At 49.3% G+C, this 26,851-nt stretch overlaps 1 protein-coding gene across 1 annotated transcript in view; it reads left to right on the plus strand.

Annotated features, from left to right (window-relative positions):
* The first annotated feature begins 1,841 nt into the window (after positions 1–1,841).
* The window catches only part of RGMA (repulsive guidance molecule BMP co-receptor a), a 40,751-nt gene continuing 15,741 nt past the window's right edge, over positions 1,842–26,851 (plus strand). The window contains exons 1-2 of the mRNA XM_063090419.1: positions 1,842–2,183; positions 17,472–17,587. Coding sequence (XP_062946489.1) covers positions 2,170–2,183; positions 17,472–17,587 — 130 coding nt within the window. The 5' untranslated portion in view covers positions 1,842–2,169. The remainder of the gene's footprint in view (positions 2,184–17,471; positions 17,588–26,851) is intronic.

Below are 26,851 nucleotides of genomic sequence, written 5' to 3' on the forward strand. Positions count from 1 at the left end.
AAGCATTAATATTCGTTGCCTTCTCCATGGGCGCCTACACTCATCAAGGTAAATAGCTGCCGGCTGCCTCCACAGCCCATGGTTGAGCCACGAATTGTCTGTCCTCATCTAGACAGGAGACTGTTTGTCCCCCAGATGGGAAAACCCTGCTGGGTGCTTTCTAAAAGCTTCATTTTAGGAAGAGATGTTTTCACTCAGATCTTTTGAAATTGCCAGGCAACTTGGAAGAGCAATAAAAAAATCTGTTATGTGAGTGGTAGTCGTTCAGAGACTCTTGCAGCGAGCATACTGCATGCTAGACACAGCGCTGAGTGCTGGGGATGCAATGATCACCCCAGGGAGTCCTGTTTCCTGCCCTCATGACGTTTATAGTCTGGTGGGAGAGACCCATGCTTACGGAAGGGTCACTCTAATGAGCACATAATTACAGAGTGAGGTCAGTGTTAAGAAGGAAAGGAGACAGGTTCAAGGGTTCCACTTGTGAGAGATGTTTGAGCTGAGCTACGAAAGATGGATTACGGAAGAAATTGGTTAGTCACTGATGTTAGGGCTGGAACCACACACACACACAACCCTAACATCTTGTACAACTCCTCTATTTATAGATGAGGAAACTGAGGTCCAGCGCAGCTAAATAACTTACCCAAGGACAGAGCTAATAAACCAGCAATCCTAATACGCAGTCCCTTCCTGCTAAATCACATGAATTTTATTTATATCCCAGCTATAGATTATCCAAATACACTTGGCCAATAAAACGCAGAACACTGAGTTAAAACCACATCCTTCAAGACCACAAGCATAAATAACGATCGTGTTTTGACGTGGATGATACCTTTTCACTTTGCAAATCCAAAGAATTCTTATATCAAAATCAAGACAGGTTGTTCTGTAAGAACGGGAAGGTCATAACCCTATCTAAAACGGACTGGCAAATCTCTCTAACTGTGCAGTGCTAATGTGGGCGTGAGTTGTGTATCCAGGCTGACTTCACGCCCCAGCTGGGGTTTCAGATGGCGATTGGGTAACTCTTTGCTATTTCGCAGCGAGGGTCCTTCCCTGGGCTCCGACAGCCTCCTCGGGGACTCAACGCTGCGGACGTGGCCGTGTTCTCGCCAGGGCGTGCATGCGCCGAATGATGAAACATTCTTTTGAAAAACCCGTGAGATTCCACTTGCCCTCCGTGCGTGTGCATGTGAAAGCTCTGGAAAGAACGGCGGCGGAGCACACCCTGACCGGAGGTTACCTCTGGAGAGCGGCCGCAGCGGAAGGGAGTGCGACATGGCTCTTTTACTCTAGGCACTCCTGAGTTGTGTAAAATTGTATGCAAGAACGTATTCGTGTATTATGCATGCAATACCTATGTATTAATTATTTCAAGAAGATTCTTAAACAAAAATAAATTTCAGCAGAACAAAGGTGCGTCTCCGCAGAGCGCAGCAATATTTCTTCTTGGGTGTAACTGGCTTCTCCAGAAACCTCAGAGTCACTGCCCCTTGACCACCGTGGAACGGAAGGTGGAAATGTTCACTCCACGGTATCTCCGCGAGGCGCTCGGAAAGTTGGAGGCGCCCCCAGGGGGTCGCTGCCCTAGCCGCCCGCGCCCCTCTCATGTGTGAGCTCGGGAAAAGTCGACTTTCCGGCGTGCGCACCCCCCCACAAACTGGTGCTGATGCGGGAGGGTGGGGCCGGGGCGGGGCAACCCGAGCCCGCACCCCCACCTCCTCGCCCGCGCCCTCCCTGCCAGCCCCGCCCACGCTCGCCCCCCGCCCGCGCCCTGGGCGCCCGGCCCGCCCCCTCCCCTCGGCGCGCAAACGAACCTCGCGACGCCGCGCTCAGCGGCGGCAGCGGCGGCGGCGGGCGAGGGAGGGGGCTGGCCCCGGCCGCCCGAATCTGCAGTTGTCTCCCGAGCACGGGCTGCGCCGCCCGAGCCTCTGGGCCGGGGAAGCACTGTCGGTTCGCTCCCGGGCCGGCTCCTCCAGGCGCTCGCAGGCATGCAGCCCGGGAGCAGGCGGCACGACCCAGGCAGCTGCTGAGCCGGCCGGGGCGGCGGGGACGAGCGCCGGCCGAGCCCCTCCCACCTTGCCCCGGGGCCGACGAGCGGCGCCCCGGCACCCCCTCTTCGCCCGCAGCCCCGCCAGCGCCACCCTACGCGGGCCGCAGGGGCTCATGCAGCCGCCAAGGTAAGCGCGGCCCGGGAGCCGGGCGGACCCGGCTCTGACATCCCCAGGGCGCCGCCGACACTTGCTGGGGCCATGGCACTGCTTTGGTTTTCCCAACCCCGCGCGTCTCATCTTGCTCCCGTCTTGCCCAGATTTGGAGCTTTTTTGCGCCTCGGTCGTTTTAGCTCTTGGCAGCAGGAAAGTTTTTGTGGTTTGGTGTTTGTTCGGTTTTCCTAAAATGCTCTCCACCGGGCAACCGGCAGCGCGCGTGGTTGGGCAGACGCGGCGCACGTCCTTTCCACTGTGTACCATTTGGGAGCTCCCTCTCTCCGGCGGGATCACCTCCTCATGGCGTGGCCGCTCCGCCCGGCCCGCGAGCCTCGGATGGAGCAGGCACCTGGCTGTCCCGCCGTGAACCCCCATTGGCCCGCGTCGCCCGGGGCCCCCGCCTCCCGCTCCGCGCCGAGCTGCCGAGCCGTGGGGAGAGCGGGGGCGTCGGCGCTGTGCACCGTCCGGGCTCGGGTCGGAGCGGCCCCGTTGCCTGGGCACGCCGGTGCGCAGGAAGGTGAGGGATTTGTGTCGAGCGCTAAGGGCTAGGATTCCCGAGCAGCGCCGGCGTTCCTAAGTGGACTGGGGGACACGGCGGGCAGGGCACAGCGACAATCAGCGCCAGGCTCGCTCCGTAGCTCATCCAGGGTAAAAGCTAGGGCAGGGGGACAGGTGTATTTAGAGGGAGGGCCCATGTGAGGGACGCTTGGATGCAATTCTTGGTTGTATCGTATTAATGTAATTGCATTTGATTTGCTCGGAGGTAGAATCAATTCCCCCAAATTGAGATTTTAATGGGAGCCCGTGAGCTGCTATTATGTGGTGTGGTTTCCGATGGCGTTGGATTGTATTTGTTTTATAAATTGGGTGTTTTGCGGACGGATTAGGGGAAATAGCGCCATCTAGCGGAAATGGTGAGCTGTTTGTTCCTTCTAGGCAGCGACGTTGGGTGTTCTGAAAGTAGAATCCTGCTCAGGGTGCGCAGGCAGGAACAGGCCAGCGCGTCCGGGAAAGAGTAGTTCTCGGTTTATCCACTGTCCCGCGGAGCCGCAGCGCCCCGATGCCCAGAGCTCCGCACGCCGAGCTCAAGGGACGGAATTGCAGGTCGTACTGAGTCCTCTCAAGGAGGTGCATCACCCTCTACATCTGGTTTTAGGATCTTCCAGCAAAAACATAACAAAGTATTACCTGCCCCAAGAAGATGCCCCTTCCTCAGGCATCTGTCGCAGAGCTCTGGAAAACCTACGGATTTTGCTTTACTTCCGTGCATCACAGACAGGTGATTTTTCAGGTGGATCTTGTGCCATGACCCCTAGAAGAGAGAATGGCTGTGCCCTGAAGGGCAGCTGAAGGAGAATTGGGGAAGGGCCTCGTGCCAATCTGTACAGGAATGGTATGGTGTACCCCCAAACGGCATTTTTAAACATAGAAAGAAGTGGTTTCTTGCTGTTCCACTACCAAAGCAGCTGACAGACAAGCCCCCTCTACAGGGACAAGGTCTCCATGTAACGACTGGTGTGGGCTCTGCTGGTGGCCAGCAGAGCTGACAAAGGCTCGGGTGGGGCACGCACACATCCAGGCCGGCTCCGCATTCTCTGTGGCTGGTTTTTGCTGCCACCTTCCAGGCTAGATGATATTAGCAGTAGCTGGGTTCTCACAGTTCCGAAGGGCACGCTGGTTCCTTGTAGAGCAGTGTGGTGTTCTGCTTGTGGTGAAGACCCTTTGCCCCCTTGAGGTTCTCTGGGTGGTGGTGGTCTGAGGGAGGGCCCAGCCTCCTTTTTTCAAGAGCCACACTGCCATCATTTCCCTCCCAGGTGACAAACAGGAGTTTACTCTCCAAAGAGACATGCTGGATGGTGAGTGGCTTGTCTCCCCTCCCCCCATGCTGTCTCAAACTGTCTCTCCATTTGCGGATGTTTATTTAATAACCAGACTTGTGACAAAAGAGGTCTTAGAGTGGCTTGGCATCTTATTCGAGGAGGGCATCTCTGACTTCTGCTAAGAAATCTCTGCCTGCTTTCTCTCCTTACAAACCTCTCCCAAGGCGTGACTCCCTACCTCCCCAGGGTGTGTAATAATGCAGAATGGAGCCATGGGGAGCTCCTGTTTAATATGATCTCTCGGTTCTGCTCTTCAGCAGCCCTGAATGAGACCAAATACAAGAATTCATAGATGAGATGCAAAATGAAATGAATTGGGACTGAGCATCCCCGACATTAGGACAGGGAGTTTTCAAGCCACCCTCAGGCTGAAGCTCACTGCTTCCTGGAAGCAGGCAGGAACAGGTGCTGGTATTTCCATTTCTCAGAAAAAGAAACTGATGGCCAGAGAGATGAACGGGCATGGCCAGGGTTTTGTGGGTCTAAAGTGCTTTTTCCCCTCTACAGCCTTGCTACAAAATGAATTCATTTCAAGCACTTGCTTTAACCAAGTATGGGCTCCACATCTGGTCACACCTTCAAGCATGCAGTGTAGACATGAAAGGAGGCACGGCAACCCATCCCTGGAGAAGTCTGCCATCCAGGGAAAGAGACAGCACATACCCATGTGAAATTCAGCAAAAACCTACAAGGATTATCAGAAACCAGGGCAGGCTAATTAGAATCTGTTAGTTCTGTGAAATGAAATGGCACTGCTCCTTAAAAGTAATTGTTCTAGAACTGGATTTAAAATATCCCCAAAGTAAGTTCAAATAACTTTTAAGAGTCTGCAGTGTTACTGTGGCTCTTTAGGAGAATGGCTTTGCTTTTTAAGCAATATTCATTATTTAGTCATTCAACAAACTTAACTGAACACAAGTTTAACCTGAAGAAGGGAAGCTCCAGGCTTTCCTACCTGTCTGTTATCTAGCCCTATCCAGGTGACAGGCTCCTCTTTTTCTTATTTTGACTCAATGACAGCTCAATTTCAGCCTCCCTTCTCTTACCAACAGAGTTATAAGGGAGGAATGAATAGGGCAGTGGAAACAATTAAGGATGGTCTCACCCAAGTGTGCATACATGGCCAGGCAGGAGTCAGTTTTCTTGGTGACACATGAACAAATGTACATCTTTTAAAAGAATGCCCAGTTTCTTAGCCTGTTTTGTCCTGTGAGTAGAAAATGTGTGTCATATCAGAACCAGGAGGCAAGAATGCCTAGTGAGACTTTACAATTCTAAGGTTAAGAAGAAAGAATTTTAACCTTTGGGCAGAAATTAACAAAGTAAATGCAAATATCTTTTATAGCCTCACTTAAAGAATTTTAACTCACTGATAATTGATGAACTAAAAATGTACTATGTACTTACCCAGTTTATAAAATTATATCCAGATTACTATAGTAAAGAATGAAAAGTATAGCAAATATCATTTATGCAGAGAATAATTACAGAATTGCTGGTTAGATTTACTTCTCGTTTTTCAATTGTTTGTGTAAAGCAATGCTATAAGATGCAGAATTTTCAGAAGTCAAGATATTGGATTTGCTAGAGTTTGAGAATCAGGTAAAAACTTGAAAACAAAAGACTCTGTTAACTGTCTGGTTAAAACAAGTCCAATTCCCATAGAGTCTGTGTTCTCCATGGACCAAAACAGAGATCAGCAGATATGAGAAAAAATGCCTCCAAATTTATTTATTTCTGTATCATTAGGGCATTTTAGTAGTTATCTATTGTGGCTTTTCCTTATGTTTCAGTTTTTCATCATCTTGGACTTTCAGATCTCAAGGTCTTTGCAGGCCCATGCACTGGCTGGCGGCAAAAATTTGTCCTGTTTCCCTCTGTCTTCGTGAACAGAAATGTTCTGCCTAAGTCCTCAATAAGAGTGTTAGGACCAGTTCTTTGTTCTTAGCACACTTTTCTTCTTGAAGATGTATGCAAACAATTTTTCATCGCCTGTAGGTGTTTTGAAGAATTTTCTTCTTGGTGATGTCTGTAAACCTGATTAGGCAGGAGCATACAAACATACAAACATTTGCCCAAGATGGGCTGGCAAACATTCATCGTGTTGTAAGCATTGTCAGCCACAATGCAAACACTCTGCTTTAATTCATCCTTGTTAGGCTTTTATACATTTCCCAACTGATCTTTACCATGGTGTGTCTCTTCCCTCCCTATTGTCTATTTAAAAACCACGAGATCTACTTGTTTAAGGTGCTTTCACAAGGTCTGATTCATTTGTAAGACTATAAGACCTTGCTGGTTAATTTTCCCTTGTGGGGATACCACTTTACCTGTTCAAATGCCAGCTCTCAAAGAGGCTTGCTCAAGAAACTTCTGCTAGGCAAATACAGGACCATCTTAATGACTTAGAAACTTGCTTCCAGTGTTCATTCTCAGCTCCTGACAGTGGCATCCTAAACAATAGATTGCTCTTGCAAGAACGTATCCACTGGACACTCGCTCCTGCCACACAGGGCTTTTTCTGGTTGTCAGGAGAGCCCATGGAAATGCGTATTTCACAGAATCATAAGAATTACAGGGTTTCCTCAAAATAATTGGTACCTTGAAAAGAATAGTACTTAATGTTTGTTTGGAAGTTTCAGTGGCTAATGTGCATTCATGTACAATTAATTTAATCTCCTTTATGGAAGGAGGTAGCATACTGCATTTTCTTAGATGGGCTCCCATTTGTACCAAGAAGGCAAAGCAAAGAGACACAGAACTCAGAAGCTGGGCTCACCTGCAGATATTGTGAGCCTCACAATGGCTTCCCTTCACAGGTCCAGTCCTGCTAATAGCCCCTCACTGCTAATTTTAGGCAGTTCACTTTTGCCCTGGAACATGGGATTCATGGGAGTTTAATTTATGTTGTTATGTATCAGTCAGTGCAACTAAAATAGTTTGCCATTCAGATTTCATATTACTGATTTCCAAATGTTTTCCTTACTGCCCTGAAGCACATTTGGTTTTGTGTCTTTGGGTATCTCAAGATCATGTGGCAAAAAAAAGCTAGATGCCACCTTCTTCCATGCTGTGAGGGTTTTACATTGCTTTAATCTTTCTCTGCTAGGACCATTTTGAGAAAGGAGACCCCTAAACTCCAGATGTCTGATTTCTTCATGAGCAAATGGATGCTATTGGCAGGGTCTGTTGACTTGGGGCTTGGTAGAGAACATAGTGCCCCCCAGGCCTGAGCCAAGAGTCAGTGGGAACAAGGCACACCCAAGCCACTGTGGTGCTGTGGCCCTCCCTTTCTGGGTCAGTGGCCAATCTCTGAGGGCAGAAGCCCATCTGGCTTAAAAGTTGGGACATGCTCTGAATGGTTGTGGACTGAAAGCACTGCAATGAATTGATACTATAGATCAATTTACCTAAATGTCTTCCTGTTGTGTAATATTTAACTGTGATTCAGAGACTAAGTCTAGGTAAGTACTCTATGAATACTTGACCTAAGAAATACCATTTACCATCCAAAAGAAAGAAATAATTTTATAATGTAATTATTTCCATGTCCTAAGTTTTTAGGGGGGTAGGAGGGACGTTCTTCAGAGAAATTTTTCTTAAAACATTTTTATATTTTTGTTAGTGTCTGGAAAACAGCATGTCTGTAAACATTCCCATTTCTAATGTATACTCCATCATTATACATATGGGCATATTATTGGACGGACAGAAAAAATAAGCCCTTGGTAAAGATGAGAAGCAGCTGTGGTTTGGTGGAAAAAATACTGAACTTAGCATCACAAGTCCTGCCATTTATATTCACCTTGGACAAGTCACTTAACTACCCTGAGACTCAGACTCATTTATGAAATGGAGATGGCTGTGCCCATCGCCTAGTTGACTTCTTATAATGGGTGCTCACCAGGCCTTGAGTATAACTGGTAATGCACTTAGAACCCACCCAGAAGTCAAGGTTATATGAGTGTCATTGTGGAATTCTGCAGATTTCCCCCCAGTTCCCACTCATACAAAGGATCCAGCAGAATCTGCTATATAATAGACACTCTATTGAAACCCAAATAATGGTTCTTTTCCATGATATAAAAGTAATAATGGCAACCACTTACCAGTACTTACTCTATGCCAGGCATCTGTTCTAAGTGGGTCATTATTGTATCAACTCATTTAATCCTCACAACCACCTTTGGAGGAAGCTACAAGTATATCCCCATTTTACAGATGAAATAACTGAGATCTAGAGAGTCTGTGTTTAGACTGCAGGTCCTCAGCCAGCATGCTATATCGCCTCTCTAATGTAAAAGTGGAGAAATTTCCTCAGCCTCTGACCAATTTAAGGAAGAAAACAGTGGCGATGGGAGAGGATGTCGCATAAAGCCACACAATTGTTATTTCTGGATTGGCATTTTTCTCCACCTCCCATCAGCTGGGGATCTTCTGCATTTCAGCTTAGCATTAGCCATTCTAAACAGTTTTGAATTTGATGAATAACTTGGTTATCTGTTCCTGTTGCTAAATGTCTATGGTATTTGTGCTTGGCACTGAATTGTTCATTAATCCACATACTCCAGCCTTCTGGTTGAGAGAGAGACATAGACTCCCTGTCGGTTCAAACAGTTGCCATTTGGTGGATAAATGGTTCCCAGCCAGTTCTTCTTTCAAGAACTCACTGGAATGGGGACAGGTAAATGCTGTGTGCTCTGCTTTCCATTACAGGAACCTGGTATGTCTTGTGTGTGGGTAACAAAAGCTACTTTAAAACAACAGGGGGTTACTAAATGTTTTTAAGGTGTAGTTTCAGGTATACCATAGTATGGTCAGGGATTATTACTGAAGAATTTTATGCTGACATTAAGACATAAAAATGTCACTCTTCGAATAATTTTTCCTACTTGCTCAGCAACATTTTCACGCGGGGAATGCAGAAATGTTACAGATGAGACCCCAGGATGGCTTCTCGGAGTCAGGTATGGGCAAGGCCAGTTAGTTACAGAGCCAACATCAATTCACTGGATCCCTAGAAACAGGGGACTGTGGAGCTCAGAGAACCCCTGGGGCAGCCAGGCCATGATTCTGTAGATTGAGAAGCTGAGGAATCAGAGATAGGACAGGACATGGTCAGGCCACACAGTTGGAGGTAGAGCCCCCTGCCCAAGTCCCGGATCTCTCTCTTTCCCCATATCCACTGCAATGTCTTTGAAAGTCTCCATCTCAGCACTGACTAGTCAGCAATTCATCAGTGCTATTGCTTTTGTGCTGGGCTTTGTAGGCAGAAGAATTTGCAAGCTTGTAGACGAGGTAGTAAATATGAGCTGGAGTCTCAGATAAGAGTTTTTAAGAGGCAAGTGGAGGGAGAGAGGGAGACTTCCATTATGAAACCCCAGTTATACACCAGTTTATATCCAGCACGAAGAAACAGGGGAAGTACCAAGAGAAGAAACATGGCTGCTCCAGGAGCTCACAGAGACTCTTGGAAGTCAAAAAGGATAGATGTGAAAAGCCGAAAGGGGGAGGGGTATAAATCCAAATAGCATGGAAATGCAGCCCCAGAAACTGCTGGCAATTGTCAGGAGGGCTTCACCCCAGCCTGCACTGAGGCTGGGGGGACAGAGAGCAAGGGGAACACGGGGGAGTCTTGCTTCTGTGCAGAGCAAGAGGATAGGCACGTACGATGAGGTAGGGTTAAGAGAGGCAGAGAGAAAACTGAAGAGCTTGTGCCTGGGAAGCAGTTGGCAAGCTCAGCAGAAGCGGTATGGCAGCCATGAGTCACCCAGACCTGCCCAAGCCCCACTCTGTCACCAAGCCACCTGGGTGATCTTGGGCAGGTTACTTACCAGTGTAAGTTCAGGTAGATGTGAGCTGTCTAACTTCTGAATGAGAAGGGGTAGAATAAGTGTCTTCACAGATGGAACTGAAATCCAGGAAGAGGAGAGGATGTCACTGCTTAAAGATCCTTGGCATCCTCCAACTGGACTCTTTGATATTTAATCTGTCTGTACATACAGGTGTATGTCCCCTTTGGTTGGTGAACTCAGCTCTTCTCTGACTACTTAGTTCTTGCCATGATAACAGAGTTCATAGGACTATTTAACTCAAACAGAAAATAAAGTAGGAAATACCCACCAGGGAGAAAGAGCCATCAGAAGGCTGCTAATAGGTTTTGGTAAAATTATCAGTATATTAGGTTGGTAGATTGATTGATTGATTTTATATGTGCTTATATGCACATGGAAATATCTGGAAAGATGCACATGAAACTGTTCACAGTTATTGCCTTTAGGGAGAGTCACCAGCTTTTATTTAATAGAAAATTGGCCTTTTTAAACATGTGCATATATTATGGTTTCAGTCTAATTTTATTTTATTTAAAAATAAATTTGATGCTAGATTGAAGGAAACTGAAAGCCTAGAAAGTTTGTTCTGCCAGCATTTTCTTTTCTTAGAAATCCCTTTTATATCTTCCCAGCATAGTGAGTACATCCATGCCTCTCAGTAGGGATGTGCTTTGGGAGGTTCCAAAGGGAACACTCCCGTGCAGTTATCCCAGGCCCTGAAAACTCCCAGACTCCTCTCCTGAAAGTGGACTCACGCACATGAACGCTAAGCCACAGGGCAGTCTGATGTAGATTGTCCAAGAGGTAAAATTTTGATGGAGGCTGTTTCAGACCGAGTGAGGCTGATGCTAATGGACAAAAGCACTGTGGGTAATCACCAAAACCCAAACTCTGTGCTTCTCATACTAGTGATGTCATTCATTGCAGTCAGTGGCCCCATCTGTTGAAGGAGTTACCTATAGAGACAGGCCATCTCCAAAAGCCTCACCAGCTTTGTAAAGGCCCATGTTGATTTGCAGTAATAGCGATGGGGAGTAAACTTGGGGCTCCTGAGATCCCACCTAACACCCCTCTTGGAACACTTATCACACTGTGTGGGAATGACTTGTCCTCGCATCTGACTCCCCTACTGGGCTGCCCAGAGGGGGCCAGGACTGTCTGCTGCTCATCTCAGAACCCCCAAAATCCGGCTCAGACCCTGCCCCAGAACCAAGCAGTCAGTACTCGTTAAATGAGTAAAACAGAAAAACAATAAATAAACAAAAAGAATTTGCCTTATGTGGGGAAAAAAATGTTACTAATCTGATAACACGTATTTAAAGACATGTCCAAGAGCAACTAAAATCTGCTCATGTGTTTTCAATCCATATGAAAGAATTCAAATAGAAGGTGAGGTAGTTCCTCAGTTTTTAAAGAGAATTATTGGAATATCAGGGAAATATGTGGTTTCTTTTAACCATTAAAATAGTGGAATAAAACCTGTATCTTTTAATTACTAAGAAAGTGGGCTGGCCAGTTAGCTCATTGGTTAGAGCATGGTGTTGATAACACCAGGATCCAGTGTTTGATCCCTGTACCTGCAAGCCACCAAGGAAATAAAATAGATAATTACTAAGAAGAAGAGTTCCCTATGGTGAGGGTGGGAGCACCAAAGTTAATGAAATAGCGCGCACACATAGAAAAAGGAAGCCCGCAGCAAAAGCTAAGAAAGTCAGATGAGTAAATACGATTCAAGGAGCACCTTGTAAGAGGCTCCGAAATCAGCGATGAAGAGGTTGTTAATGACAGAGACCCACAGATGCTTTGGAAGAAGCAGGGAGAAGTACTCTCCTAAGTTGTCATGGAAACGATCAGGAAGGGCAGTTCTGTGGCCATCTGTCCGGGACCACCTGGCAAATGACGTGCTTATGGCCAAAATGTGCAACTATCTTTCCAGACAGTGCCTGTGCCCACGGGCATACGTACTGTGTGCCATGCTCACACAGGGAGCCCACCCACCCAGGGGTCATTTTCAATGGCAACCTTTGTGGAGTACATATTGAAAAGTACTATCACTAAGCACACTTTAAAGTCCCAATCAGCTGAACGAGGTGCAAACACACTTTCTGAAAAGAGAACATGAAATCAGACCAATCTATTAGCATTCTCTAAGGTGGTAGAAACAGACCCGGAGATGAGGCAGAAAAACAGATGAATTATGTTTAGACTTTCAAAACTCCTTCTGACAAAGTTCTACTCCAAAGGTCATTTACAATAGCAAGTAGCTCCAGAATGGGGGGGGTGGGGGGGGCATTGCCATGGATCGGAATTATCCTTAGAGACAGGAAACAAAAACAGGATAAACAGGTACTTTTCTGGATGAAGAATTATAAACAGTGGGGATCCCCCAGGATTGCTGCTGCGCCCAGACTTAGTTTAAATTAACATAGATTATCTGAAGGAGAGAAAGCTCAGATGGTTCCAGGCCTGCAGATGAAGGCTCTGCAGAGACGCAAACAAATGGTGATAAACTGCAGGACGAGCTTATGAGTTAGCGAGAAAATGCATATTAAGCTTTTGCAGGCGCAAGTCTCGGTTAATGCATTTATGAGAGCATAATCCAAATTACAAGAAAATGGGCTCTGTCCATTCTGTTTATAGCCACAAAAGGGGATCTTGGCAGTCTTTGCAAAATGTTTGTTTGCTAAAGTCTATGCAGGAATAAGTGTTCAGAAAATGCTAAAATGCTATCAGAAATGGTGTTGGAAACCAAGCCAAAAATACTATTCTACCTGGGCTATACCCAAACCTGGCAGTTTTATTACCTTCCCCTTGAGAAAAATATCTCAGAACTGTAGAAGGGTGAGCAATGTAATCACCCAGACAGTCTTTCGCGAGAGGCTAGGCTGCTTTGTTCCTTGAGGGTTTTAGTGTGGAAAGATGAAACCAGAAAGGTGATATGATCAAAGCCTATAAAACCTTGAAGGTTATGGAGAGAGTGAACAAGGACTGGTTCATCAAATCTGAGACGACCAGACCCCAGGGTAGCCCTTGAAGTTTGAAAGAGAAATTTGAGGGAAAAATTAAAAAGAAGGATTGGTTCCCACTCTGAGTTGTAAATCGAAGCAACTCAGTTCCTCCAGACATGATATAGACAAACATTTTTCAATGGGTAGGGGGCAGAGGATAGGAGGATGCTCTAGAAATTGTACCAAATGTATGGCCAATAAATGAGTCATGGGTTAAGAGCCATTGGCAACAGAACCCTACACTTCTGAGGTTGGCAAAAATACCTGGGACCAGTGTTGGATCATTGGCTTCTTCCACATTAGTGAGGAGGCTGTTAGTACAGGTGAGACAAATCTAAATCAAAACGAGTTTCAGCAACATGAGGAACTTTGTGGGCTCCCATAGTTGGAACAGGTATTCACAGGAGCTAAGGAATACTTCCAGGAGGAGCATGTGCTGAAGAGTGGCTTGGAGAGGGTTAGCCGTAAAAATCTCCATCAGTCCCCCAAAAGCTCACCATATAAAATATGACCTAAATAAAAACAGTATGTCAGCTCCACAAACACAGCCTCAACCCCAACACTCATAAACACTCGCCTTCCCACAAAATTGCTAGCCCTAAACCCAAGCTGTGTAGGAGTCAGAGACCGGAACTGAGATTTCGCCTAGAGCAACAGTCTCAGGCAAGATTCTGACTGGTCCAGCTTGGGTCACATATCAGTCACTGCTTTGTTGAGAGTGATTGTTAAGTTATCTATCTCGCCTTGACTTTAAGCCCAAGGGGTAAACTGATAGACTCAACCTGGGTCTTCTATACACCCAGGGCTGATGGAAGGAAGAGGTCCTGGGCCCGAGATTGACATAACTTAGAAACCTAGCCATTCCCCTGCACATCTGTCGCCTGGGGGAGCTCATTTAAGAATGCTGATGCCCAGGCTGCACCCCCAGAGATTCAGGTTCAGCTGCTTTGGAGTGGGGTCTGGGCATCTTTATTATTTCTGACCTTCCCACAGTGGTCTCCCAAAGGAATAAATCCCTCTGCCTCTTGGGTGGGCTCCCGGGAGCTTCACGGGCTTTCCCAAGCTCTTGCTCTGTTTCTCCAGCTCCACCTTTTCTCTACAGGCGTACTCCAGCTGTGGCGGATGGCCACGCAAGCCACACCTTCGTACATGTTGTACTCGGTGCTCCTTCCACCTGGAATCCTTTCCCTGCTCCCCCCTCCCTTGCCCACTGTCTTCTTTCCCATGGCACACTCCTGCACTGGGAAGACTTCCCTCCCTTCGATGCACCCCAAACTAGGCTGGAGGCCCCTGGCGCCCCTGACAGAGTCTGAATTTTGCTTTACTGAAAGTGGCTGTTATGTAATATGTCTTGCCTGACTTTAGGCCCGGTGCAGACTTGCTCTTCATCACCAGAACGAATGGCACACACAGCATGCCAGTTATTGGGTGAGCACTTAAACTCGCTCAGCCTCAGTTTCCTCATCTGCACAGTGAGGATGATAATCGATCCTACCTTAGCTGAAACTGTCTAGAAATGCAAAGTACTTAGCCAGCACCTGACACCAGGTAAGAGCACATCAAAATATTAGCTGTTGTTACTATCATTATTACTAAGAGCAAATCCTTCAGGACACCTCGAAAGACACACACTCCACCTTTTCGGTAAAGATGTTTCCCTCTTCACCTCTCCTTTACCACTCATCTTTCTCTTTTATCTGTTTCTACCAGCAATTCAGAGATATGGGCTGTCTCATTTATTCATTTATCCTCAAGGAACCAGCCTGCAGTAGGTCTTGAATATATTTATTAATTGATGACTCAGGCTCTAGATTTAGGAATACTCTGTTCATGCCCAGAAGCAGTCAGAGTTGGAGTCCCTTCCCATCACTGGTCTGGAGGGGCTTCAGACTTAGGCAGAAGCCCCCCCATCCCCCACCACACAGCCCCCTGCAGAGGTGGAGGGGGGAGACTCAGTGGGACCTCCCCAGTCAGGCTGGGGAAAGGGAGCAGGTCTCTACCACAGGCCAGGCTCCAACCTAGCGGAGGAAGCGTAAGTGGTCAGACACTACGGGGCCATTTGTTTGAAGTTATCTACATTCTGAGGTAAGTGAGTTTCTATGATGAATGGAGTGCTGAGTTCCCAAACCCAACATTTTAAGAATTTCTTACTCCTGCAGAGAGCGAGGGAGTTGTCAATAAGTTGTTTGGTTTGGCCACTATAGACCAATTCCTCAAGGTCAGCACAACCCCATCCTGTTCTATTGGGGGCTGGATTTCTCTTGATAGTCTATACTGTGTAATGGCCAAATCCCCACTTGGAGGATGTGCAAATTCAGCCTCACACATTTCTCCTTGTGAGAAAGAAGCCCTTTGCATCCCTCTCCCAAAATTATTTGCTCGTGCCATAAGATGTGGGTCTCCTTTCAAAATGGCAGCCAATCCCCTAACAGGGGCACTGGGGAAATCCCATGGCCACCTGGTGCCCCTTCCAAGTTGTATTCAGTTGCAGTCTTGAGGTTACAATATCACTAGCCTGTTGCTTACAGATGAAGAAACTGAGGTGTAGAGGGTAAAAGTCCTGCTGCCAATGGTCCACTCTTGGGCAAGGGTAGTGCTCGAGGGGCCTGCTTTCGGGTGTTCTGAAGGCTGGTGTTCTGAAGGCTGTACGGCCTCTCTGCTGGATCCTGAGCCGCCGTGTCTGACCCAGAGATACTGCAGCAGCGATGGTGGTTAATTACTGTCTGGGCTGCTGTGAATGCTAATGGATCCCTTCTCTCTCCTTAGGGAGAGGCTTTAGGACTGACTAGCTCTTGAAAGGCAGAATCCAGCAAATGGTGTTAATTGATGGGCCTCAGAGGTGGAAAGGCCATACTCAATGCCTCTGGTTAGTCCGGCTCAGTGCCTTCCTCAGTGTGCCAGAATTGCTACTGGAAAGGGCTGCTGTCCTGTAACGGCAGAATAAATAGTTCGGTCTGCCCAAGGGCTGGCCAAGCTTGAAAGGAGTACCATTTGAGACCTGGATTTTGAGATGGTGGGCTTTCACTGGACACTCCTGTAGCATTTTGCAAACCAGCACCTCACATGAACCCTGGTTTGGAGGAACCATAACTAGACAGAGCCTGTTGGTCTGAGACCTGAATATTTGAGAGAGAAAGAGTGGCACCCCAGCTATAAAGAACAGTTGCTCCCATGGCATTTTGACCTAAGGAAACAGCCGCTTCCTGCTGCCTCATTGCACAGCTGGCTGAGGCATTAGTGCCCTTTCTTACCTGTTCTGTGGAAGCAATTCAGAAGTCTTGCTGGGGGGAGGGGGAGCTGTCTCCAGGGACATCGGGCCTTCTTGCCTTTCCTCAAAGCTGCCCCTGCCTCCACTCCCCTCCTGGCAGGCAGAGTCCTCCCTGTGATTTCACAGCCCTGCAGCCTGTGTGGCCTGCAGCAAGTGAGGACTGTGATAGTGCTTAAGAGAAACATCTAAATTGGATCAAAAGCCAGAATTTTTTTTCCCAAAGAACCAGATGGGCAGGCTTGGGAATGAGGTGAGGGGGAAGGCGAGAGGGATTGGTTTGACTAAAAACACTTGCTTTGGCCTATTTGTGTTTCATCCAAAAGATGTTTCTCAGGGGAAATTGCCAGTCCCTTAAATATCACAATGGCAGAAGAGCTGCAGGGCTGGGGAACCTTGGGGAGGAGACATTTTTCTCCTGGAAAAATAAGCGACCAAGTTAAGAAGGTCACCACCCTGAAGCCCTCCCAAGAGCAGCCTTGCAGGCCTCGAGGGCAGGCCCCGCAGGACGTGGGGACCACCGTATCCACATGTTCTCCGGGATGGCAGCCTCAGGCCAGATGACCCCCAACTTAGGGGCGCAGCCGGGCAAGTCCTCTGGAAGCTGGAGACGGTTAGAGCCCAGTCGGGTTGGGTGGCCCGGGGCCACGACGGGTGGGATCCGCTTCGTGCGTTAGTGGCTGAGATCCAGGGAGCCATCCCGCCCAGACCCGGACAACTCGGAAGCGGATTTTGCAGCCTCCTGCTCTGGGGACACATCTGTGTGAGAGAAATGAGCCAGGGGGTGTCGGTGGCGGCTTGAGGACGGCAGTCTGGTTGGAAAGGAGGGCTGGGACTTGTCTCCAAGCAGTTTCTACTTGGATTGGTTGTTTATGGGGCGGATAAAGGGGGCACACTGCCTCCCTTGCGCCCTGCGGGGCTTTCCTGCGTGGGTAGCCGCGGGCGGGGATGGCGCGAGGGTCGGGGTCCCCGGGGGTGCCCACACCCTCCCGGGCCCCGGGTTCTTGAGGTTCCCTCCCGGCCGCCTCCTCCCGCCCGGCGAGCCGTGCTGAAACCCGAGCGCGAGAGGGCGGGGCGCGCGGCGATGGGGGCGCGGGGCCGCGTCGACATTGGAGGGGAAACGAGTGATGGATGGCGGGGGTGGGGGGGGCGCCGGGCGCCCGCGGCCGAGGTGGACCGAGCCTCCCGGCTCGCTGCTCCCGCCGGCGGAGCGAGGCTGCCCTTTCTCCGCAGCGTGATTTATTTTCTCCTTCTCTTCTAAACTCTTCTTCCAGGGAGAGGCTAGTGGTAACAGGCCGAGCTGGATGGATGGGTATGGGGAGAGGGGCAGGACGTTCAGCCCTGGGATTCTGGCCGACCCTCGCCTTCCTGCTCTGCAGCTTCCCCGCAGGTAAGGCACTGCGCCGTGGCCGGGGGACAGCCGGGCGCGCTCCCCGGGTCTCCCCGAGACACTGGGCCACATGTCCGCCATCGAGTCGGGGCTCAAGCTCGTCGGGCCCCCGCGTCCCATCTCCACGGGTCTTTGTTTCTCCCCCGCCCCGCCGAGGGCTCGATGGATGCCCGTGGGGACCCGCGAGTTGGGGGGACCCCGCCCGAGCTGCCGTGCGAAGGAACCAGGCGGGGAGGTCGCAGGGGCCCGGGGGCGCCCCTCTCCCGCTTCCTCCTTCCGAGAAAGCGGGTGCCGGGGACGCACCTTTTGGGGTCGCGGGGGGAGAAGGGGAGGTATGGCCTCGGTGCCGGGGCACTTTCTCCAGCTCTTCGCCCACCACTTTCAAGCTTGCTCGCTGCCCACGGGTGGAGCCGGGGACCCCGTCCCGCCCCCACGGGCTTGCCCACGCGGGGAAACCCACGGACCCAGCGCACAGGAGCTCGTAGTCCTGTTTGATAACATTCCGCGTCGCCCCCAGTTTGTTTTTATTGTGTCAGAAAGGGAGAGAATTTCAGAATTAAAGCTGAAAAAGCCCATCTGTTTCCAATGAATCCCCCATAGTTTTTCACAATGTTTTTGGCAGATCGCTGCTTTCAAATTCCTCCGAGCCCGGACCTCTTGTTTTTGTTGGGGGAAGGGAGACCAACTCCACAGAGAAGCGTTTGTTCCTTCCCAAACGCTCCAGTTTCTTTACTTTTTTTTTTTTTTTTTTTTCCTTTCAGGGGGAGGGGGGAGGCACGAAACTTAAATCCCCGGTCTGTTTTCTTTATAATGTTTCGTAAAACTTTATTTCATTTTTGCCATATGCTGGTCACAGCCTGGAAACGCCAGTTAAACCCTTTATACCCATTTTTCTCTTGCTAAAAGTATAAATAAGCACACTGTCACGGGCCAAATGGTCCCCGGTGCGAGGCGGGATCTCGACGGTTCCATTGTGTTGCCGGGTTCAGATGTGCCTTTGCAAAAATTCGATCTCGTTTCACACCGGAGCCAGGTGCGGATCCGCAGCCTCCGCACACAACCGAGCTTTGCAAGAAAGGACTTGAGTTGGACTCAGATTGAGTCGTTTTATTTTGCTCTTCAGCCAACTTGGTTTCAAGGAACTGGCAGAACTGGGCAGTCCTGGCTCGGCTGGGCTTCGAGTTGGGTCTCCCGGTGGGTGGACCCCGCAGGCAGCGAGCGGCACGGGGCGAGGGATCAGTTTACCCTCTCGTCCCAGCCCGGCTCCGGGGGCCCCCAGCGCCCTCCTGGCCGAGTGCGTCAGGCTCACTCAGCAGCTGTGCTCCCAGGAGAGTCCCGGAGAGCCACAACCTGCTCCTGAGCTTTGAATTCCATCAGGGAAGCCCCAGCCAAGGACAAGATTGGGGGAAGGGGTGTCAGTGTCCCTTATGATCGCTCAGACCCCGTGCGCCCTCAACCTGGAATATCAAAACATCTGCAGTGGATAAAGCATCAAGGTGTCCTTTCCCCCACCCCCATTCCTTTCAAAAGGTAGTCTCTCCACCTACTGAAGAGTCTAGCTGAAAGACTGGTTTGGTTGCCTCCCAAGAATTAAAAATATAAAATAAAAATTACTCTCTTCTTTAAAAAGAAGTTCCCCTCTCGGAGAAGCAGCAGTTTGCAATTTGTGTCCATGTCCCTTTGGTCTAGATAAAGATCCAGCCCACTGGAAGTTTTATCAGATGGGTTGATAAATGGCTTTTGTCCCTTGGCTGCCATGGGGGATGTGATCTCAGCTCAAAGCTGAAATTGAGAAGGGGGGCTTAGAGGCCCTTAAAACAACACCTTCCCTCTCTTAAAGCTGCAGCACTTGTTAACTTCTTGGGCTAGAATGAGAGGAAGGGCCAGCAGTTCTCAGAGGTGGGAGGAAGCTGCATGACTTGTGGGGGTGAGGGGGTCCTGTTGTTTCTCAATTCATTCCTCTGTCTTAAAAACTTTTCTTTATTTTAAAGTGTCCCGGCATAGTCTGAGGAATGCTGGTGGGTTATATAATTCACAAGCCAAATTCCATCACTTTTGTTTCCAAGAAACCCATTTCTTTTTGGCTTCAAGGCTGGTAACTAAAACCTGGCAGATAGAACAGATAGCTGCTGACTGCCATGCCAACTTGCTAATGTTTCTTTTCATTTGAGGCCTTGACAGCTGCGTTTAGTCAAAATTGCCCACCTTACTGAAAACTGAGGTTCCAGTATCCCAGAACTAAATAAACTGAAGGCTCTGAAACTTGTGTGCTCAAGAAACCTGGGTTGAAAGACCCAGAAATGAAATGGGTCATTCCACAACAAAAAAAAACTGTCACATTCTTTGACACATTGGCTCAGGAGAGGGGCCGCTTTGGAATAAAGTTAGAAAATCTGCGAGTCTAGTGGCAAGCAGGGTGGGAATTAGAGAAGAAAAGAAAGCCCTGGCAAGTGTGAGGCACAGAGACACACAGGGCCCAGTGTGCAATGGCCCCTCTCACTGAGACAGGTGGGAACTAGTCAGGGGCAGCCGCGTGAAAGCGTAGGTTTGTTCAGTGCTAGTCAGCTTGAATGGCTGCCAGGAGACCAATAGGAGAGCAAATCAAATTGGACATAGATATGTGGAGAAGGATGCCTTCACCTCTGCCAGACTGAGACATGTCTGTTTTGAGTGTTTACATTTACTTCCTCAACGTGGATGGCCAACCTACTGTGTTCCTGACTCAGTGACAGCTTTTGGGGCCCTCTGACCAAGGCCCTCAGGCAGACCACAGCCTGGTGAAGAGAAATGGACTGGAAAGGTATCTGCTTGGATGATGCTGTAGGGACAGAGAAAGGGCAGACACAGTGGCCATGTCTACCTAGGAAGGGGAGGCCAGAAAAGGCTTCTTAGAAGAGCCTTCCACAAATAGCATCTTCAAATCGAAGTTATTAGATACTTTTTAAACTTTGAAGCCATCACAACTTATTCAGATTTCTATGGAAAATCCATCTAAAGCATATATTTTGGACATGTTGGTGTGCATCCTGTTTAGTACATATGGATGCTATTGCCTTCTAGCACCACGGTTCTCAGAGTGTGCTCCCTGGACCAGCAACAGCAGCTGGTTAGAAATCCAAGTTCTGGGCCTACCCCAGACCTACTGAAGCAGACACTCTGGGGCAAGGTTCTGCAGTCTGTATGCTAACAGGCCCTCCGGGGGACTCTCAATCACATCTGTCACTGTAGAGATGAGAAGGTTTCTGTCAGAGCTGCTATTCCAAAGTGTGCAAACAAGTCAGTGTCTTGGTCCATTTGGGCTGCCATGACAAACCACCATAGATTAGGTAGCTTATAAAAACAGAAGTGTATTGCTCACAGTTCCGGAGGCTGGAAAGTCCAAGATCAAGGTGCCAGCAGATTTGGGGTCTGGCGAGACCTGGTTCATAGATCCTGCCTTCTGTTCTGTCTTCACAGGGCAGAAGGGGTGAGGTGTCTTTCTGGAGTCCCATTTATAAGGGCACTAATCCCATTCATTCAGGCTCCATTCTCATGACCTAATCGCTTCCCAAAGCCCCCCACCCCATACCGTACGTAACATTGGGGATTAAGTGTCAATATATAAATTTGAGGGGGGAACACAAGCAATTCGGTCTGTAGCAGAGAGAATGAAATGATGTCCCGTTGCAAGAGCCAGCTGGCAGCGGGTGTATGGAGGGGTCGGCAGGCCTTGGCTCCCACAGAGAGTGCAGATATAAAATCCTATAGGTGGTTGGCCCCTTAGGCACTGAGGGTGAATTGGTGAATAAGGGAAAGGATCTCTGGCCTTCTGGTTTGAACAAGGGACACCTCTCCACAAGATAGGAGAAACTGCTGGTAGTCAGCCCGGCGCTCAAAGGAGGGGATCTGGGGTGAGGTGACCCGTGGGCACAGATAAGGCCACTCTATGAGATGGGGAAGTGGGCGCCATGGTTCCCTGTGGAGGTAAGAGGTGGGGGATGGGGGCCAGTTTACATGTTGTGGGGAGTGTGGTTCCTGCCAAAGAGCCTGTCTTTGGTGAAATGTGCAAGGCCTAGAGCTGGGCAGAGAACCCCAACTTTAGGTTTTGGTGGAGTAGCAGTGAGATGCCATGCTGTGTTGCTGCTTGGCTAAAATGCAGTCTGCCTAAAATCGAGGGCACTGTTTCTAGGGTGACTAACTCATATCAGTTTGCCCAGGATTTTCCTAATTTTAAAACTGAAAGCTGCATGTCCTGAGATGTCCCCTCAGTCCCAGGCACACCAGGAGAGTTGGCCACCCTTGTTTCATCCCCTCCTGTCCCCTAGACTCGTGGCACTCCCATGTCTGTTAGGGACTCCACTGCCTAGAAGCGGGAAGTCCTGGGTATAGAGTGGTCCCCTCTATGCAGTCCAGTCACCTGGGACTTTCCTACCTGTTTACATTGTCACCTTGCTACAGTTGCAGCAGCTGGCAGCCCTAGGACCTGGTTTCTTACCCCCACCCCCTGCCCCTGCCTCATTGTGAAATGAATCACTCTTAAAACTCCTGCTCTGGAACCCAGGACTCCTAGCGACCCTCTTTGGAGTATCCAGAAGAGAGGGCCTCTGACTTCTGACCCCACGCTCCTTTCAAGCTTCACTTGCACAGCTTCCAACACATCCCCAAGCCCCAGGTCACTCCTTGTCTTCCCACTCTACCACCCTGCCATGCCTTACCCGTGGGCAGCTCCCAGTTCTTGCTCACGGCACCACCAGCTTGGAATAGAATGCCTACCACCACCCCGCCCTACCCACTTGCTCAAGGCCTGACCTCACCTGCTCACAACTAAACTTCCCCCCCTGGCCTCGTTGCCTCAAGGGTTTGAGGTTTTTGTCCTCTTTGAACTCAACCAGTTGTTTGCTTCTGTATTCCCTTCTCTTCCTCACCCAACCCAAGCTCACCCAGCATGGTCTTGGGAACTACAGGGCCCTGGTGTTTTTTGTGTTTTGTTTTGTTTCTCGCTCAATGAACAAATACCACAGGGGCTTATTTTTCCCCAAACACCCCCAATTTTTTCCAAAATAATTTTTTCTGGTTATAAAAACCATACTCATTTTTAAATCTAAATGCCAAAAAGGAAAAGTAAGAAAATAAAAATAACTCAAAGTCCAGCCTCCCGCAATCAACCATCATAATTAACATTTCGTGATCATCCTTCATGAAGTAATACCTTTATATTGTTCTCTCCAAAGGATGATTATTTGAAGAATAATAATTTAAAAGCTCTTTTCTTGATTGAGTGGCCACAGTGTACCAGATGCTCTGCTAAATGCGTTAAGTTCAACCCCATGAGAATCATCCTTCCCATTCTACTGATGAGGAAACAGAGGGTCAGAGAGATTGCCTGACGTTACACGCACAGCTAGTTACGTGGTAGAGCCAGAAGTAGAACCCAAACTCCTGCTCTTTATCACATTTTGGATAAGCACAGTCATTAAATTTGCTAGATACTATATTAGACTCTCTGCTGTGTAGCATACAAGGCTTTATTAAGATGCGAAGGGAGATGAGAAATAAACTTTGGGGAAATGATAGGAGAGCAGAATGAAGGGTGACCACATTTTCCAGGAGCTAGTGTGTTCGCCTCCTCCCAAAAGTCCTCTCCATCCCTTCCTTAACATCCCAGAGAGGAAGATGCCATCCAGTCACAGGTCAGGAAGACAGGTTGGCGGGGCTATCATATTGCAAATTTTCCCAAGTCAGATTTATGTCTGTTGGGTTTTGCTTATTTATTCATTTTGTGCACCATTTCACCCAAGCAGTCAGAATACCCAGACGCCTATTAAAGCGATGCCTCTGCACCCAGGTCCCTGCAGAAAGGGGCCCATTATTGCTTCCGTGCTAAGGAATGTCCCTTGCACGCAGGCTCCCACACGTGCGTGCGCCAGCCAGCATGTGCCCAGCTGGCGTGCGTGTGCCCTTCCGCCGCAGGAGGAAGGTGGAGGAGGGAGTCCTGCCTGTGGGTGGCGGTGAGGGAGGAAAGCCACTTCAAACGCATTTGACCTGCGGCTGAGCAGATGAGCCCAGGGTTGCTGGAGGCAGGGCCAGGATGGAAAATGATCTCCCGAGCCAGTCCTAGATTCAGGAAAGGGTTATGCCTCAAAGCAGGAAGACCCAATTGCTCACCTGCAGGCTTCATTTACATCTGAAAAGTTGCATCTTTGCTCTTAACCACCCTCTTTGTGGAACTCCAAATAGCTTAGCTCTCTGCCAGGATGGCGCTGGCATGGAATCCTGCGCCCAGCCTTCGCCCACTGAGGGCCCCTCTTATCCTGACTGGCGGGCTGCGTGGCCTCAGGCCTGAGGGTAAACATGCGGACTTTCACACCATCCTGCTTGCCCATGGTCTGCTCCACACAGCCCCAGTGGGTGCTGGGGGAGGGAGGCCAGTTTAGAAAGCCGAGGTGTGTCCTTTTCCTTGGCACTTGGCCTGGTTTCTTGCAGCAGCTTGGCATGTGTGGTGGCCGAGGCGGAGCAGCCCTGGCTGGGTGTGACAAAAGAGGCAGCACCTCCCGCCTCAGCTCGGTGATTGGCATGCGGCCACCTCTGCCCACGCTCATGCACAGCAAGTTAACCCTCCACGACCCCAGCTTCCCAGCCTACCCTCATTCCCTTTCTAGGTCAACTGAGGTTCTGGAAGAATCTTCCTCACACCTCGCTCTTTCTCCCAGAGGCCTGTTCCTGGAGGAAGCCACATGGAAAATTCCCAGCGGATTCAAGGGGTGGGAGTCAGGGGCTAGGTGAGCTCCTTGGGGCATTCCTAGGCTGGACTGGGGGAGGAATGTGTCTTAGGAAAGGTGATACATTCCGGCTGCTGGTAGGTTAAGTAAGGCAGACTGTTGTGCACCTGGTGAAAAACCCAGTCAGTCACCTGGGCGTGTTCCTTTCAGCATCTGATGCCAAACACCTGGATGTTTATGCCAGGATGATCGCATGAAATCCCTGCAGGAGTGACACAAACAGGCAACCTCATCTCAACTCAAGAAGATTCCAGAACACTGCCCAGGCCAGAGTTGGCCAAATATTCCTGCTAGGTTTGTTCCTGTCCCCTCCTAGATTCAGTGCTGAGGGGCAAGGGACAAAAGAGTGGAGAGTGGCCGCAGCCTGGGTCTCACACTGCCCACCCTGGCTCAGTGCTCTATGTCCCACCTTCTTTAGGACTGTGATGTGGCATGTTGCTAAGGGGGCATCTCAGCATCTGCTGCCTAGGCTAGGTGGGTAGCCAGGAGGGGGACGTGGGAGATCTCAGGCTTCCAGGCTGGCGTCTGTACAGAGACTAGCAGTGATTTCTCGTTTAAACTCCTCTCTCTCCCTTTCCTCCGCTTGCCTCTGTCCTAATTGAAGCCATCGCCTCTTAAGTTACACCACTTCCTAAAATAGTGTTCTGATCATACTGTGTTCTTACTGAAAACTCTTCAGGAACTCCCCACCATCAACAGGAGAGAGGCTGAAATCGTTAGGCTGTTAGGCTGGTGTGTCGGTCAGGGTCCAATTGGGAAAACAAAAACCACCTGGGGTATTTCCACAGAGGGAATTTAGTGTAGGGAACTGTAAGATGGGCATGGGAAGACTGAAAAGGCAGAGGGACCACTGAGGCACCCAGAGTTGCAGAAAGCAGCTTCCACCCCAGGAGCCAGAGGGACAAAGGAAAGACAAGCTTCGTGGAGGGGACCCCATAAAGTGGGGGGTCCGGGTCTCTGAGGAGGGGACACTGCCCGGCTGGTCTTGGAACTTCAGAGCCCCACACTGTGTGGAGATACTGGAGGCAGGCAAGAGAGAAGGACCATTGCTGGGCAGTGGTGGCAAAAGCAGCCTTGGGACAGAAGGTCAACCTGTTTGGGCCTCCAGCCTTTCCTTCCCCGTCTAGTGCCCCCTTGTGGCAGAATCTAACAGGGAGCTGTGTGACAAAAGAGAGATGGGGTTTGTGGAGTCCCTGCCTCACAGAGCGGAGGAAAGTGGTATGAATCTCAGACATTTGTTTCATAACAGGCACAGCTGGCACTCCACACTTTCGTGTCTGGCCTCAAACTCCTGGCTACGCCCTGAGCAAACAGGATGTTGCCTCCTGCCAGTGTCAGTTGTTCTGGACACCTCTGTTTCCATATCTTTGCCCTGCATTACGTGTCAAACTCAAGACCTGGTTGAAATGCTGCTTCCCTGATATACTGTCTCATGCCTCCATTCTTAAATCTCTGTTGTTGTTTAGTGTCCAGATGAAATATTTTCATTCCAGAAGTTTGTATGGCTGACCCCACGTAACACAGAGATTGATGGGCTTGTTCCAGAAACAATGTTAATCACGGGTGCCCGGCACAATGTAGCGTCCAGAACTTTCCATGAGTAAATGAATTCAGGCACTTACTGTGCAAGCCAGAGTTGGACAAGAACAGCTTGACCATGGGACTTACCCCTTTAAGAAGAGGCAGGTTTTTCTCTCTCCAACTCACCCCACTTCTCCTACAAGGCAACTGAAACCTGATCTAATCCCTTTGCACACGGGTAATTTATTGGTCTATTGGGCTTTTCTTGGTGGCAAATTGCATTGTCTTTATTCCTGGGTTCAGGCTCTGGAGCAGCTAGCTCACTGCATTCCTAAGACTCTTTTCTCAGGGTCAATCTTTCACACCCCCTTAGCACATAGCAAAATAAGTTTTATTGGGCTTCTTTGTTATGCAAACAGGGTGGTAATAATCAGGCTATTATTCTAAAAGATTGGGCTCGATTAACAGTTCAAAGGAGGTCTCTGAAAGCTGCTAATGCTGCACTGGCACATAAATATTTTCATCCTGACTGTGTTGGTACAGCTGACGCTCCAAGCTCCCTGCCCTGTCTTTCTGTTTCCGAGAGGCTCTGGGCTCCTATTGAAAGGGGAAGAATTAAGTCAGACAAGCTGTGTGGCTGTGATTTCTCTCTGCCATGTCTCAGTCCACGAAGAAGGCAGTCAGGAGCCCACCTCCCCAGAGAGCGACATGTTACCTACTCATCTTTACATACTTAAGTGGGCTGCTGGGGCGAGTACGTCCCCCAGCCCCAGGCCCTGGGCACATGGAAGCCCCATCTGCCAGAAGTGGAGCAGGGCACTGGGGGGAGAAGGGGCGTTGTGTAAAAAAAAAAAAAAGGGCATCAAATCTCTTCAGATGCTTTGAGTGTGGAGTATGGGAGCCAGAGGACACCAGGAGGAAGATGAGGGGCCCCTGCTCTTGGGAAATTCACAGACAAGTGGAGAAGATGAGAATTGGCAGCCAC

The sequence above is a fragment of the Cynocephalus volans genome, chromosome 3 (assembly GCF_027409185.1).
Source record: "Cynocephalus volans isolate mCynVol1 chromosome 3, mCynVol1.pri, whole genome shotgun sequence".
NCBI classification, from domain to species: domain Eukaryota; kingdom Metazoa; phylum Chordata; class Mammalia; order Dermoptera; family Cynocephalidae; genus Cynocephalus; species Cynocephalus volans.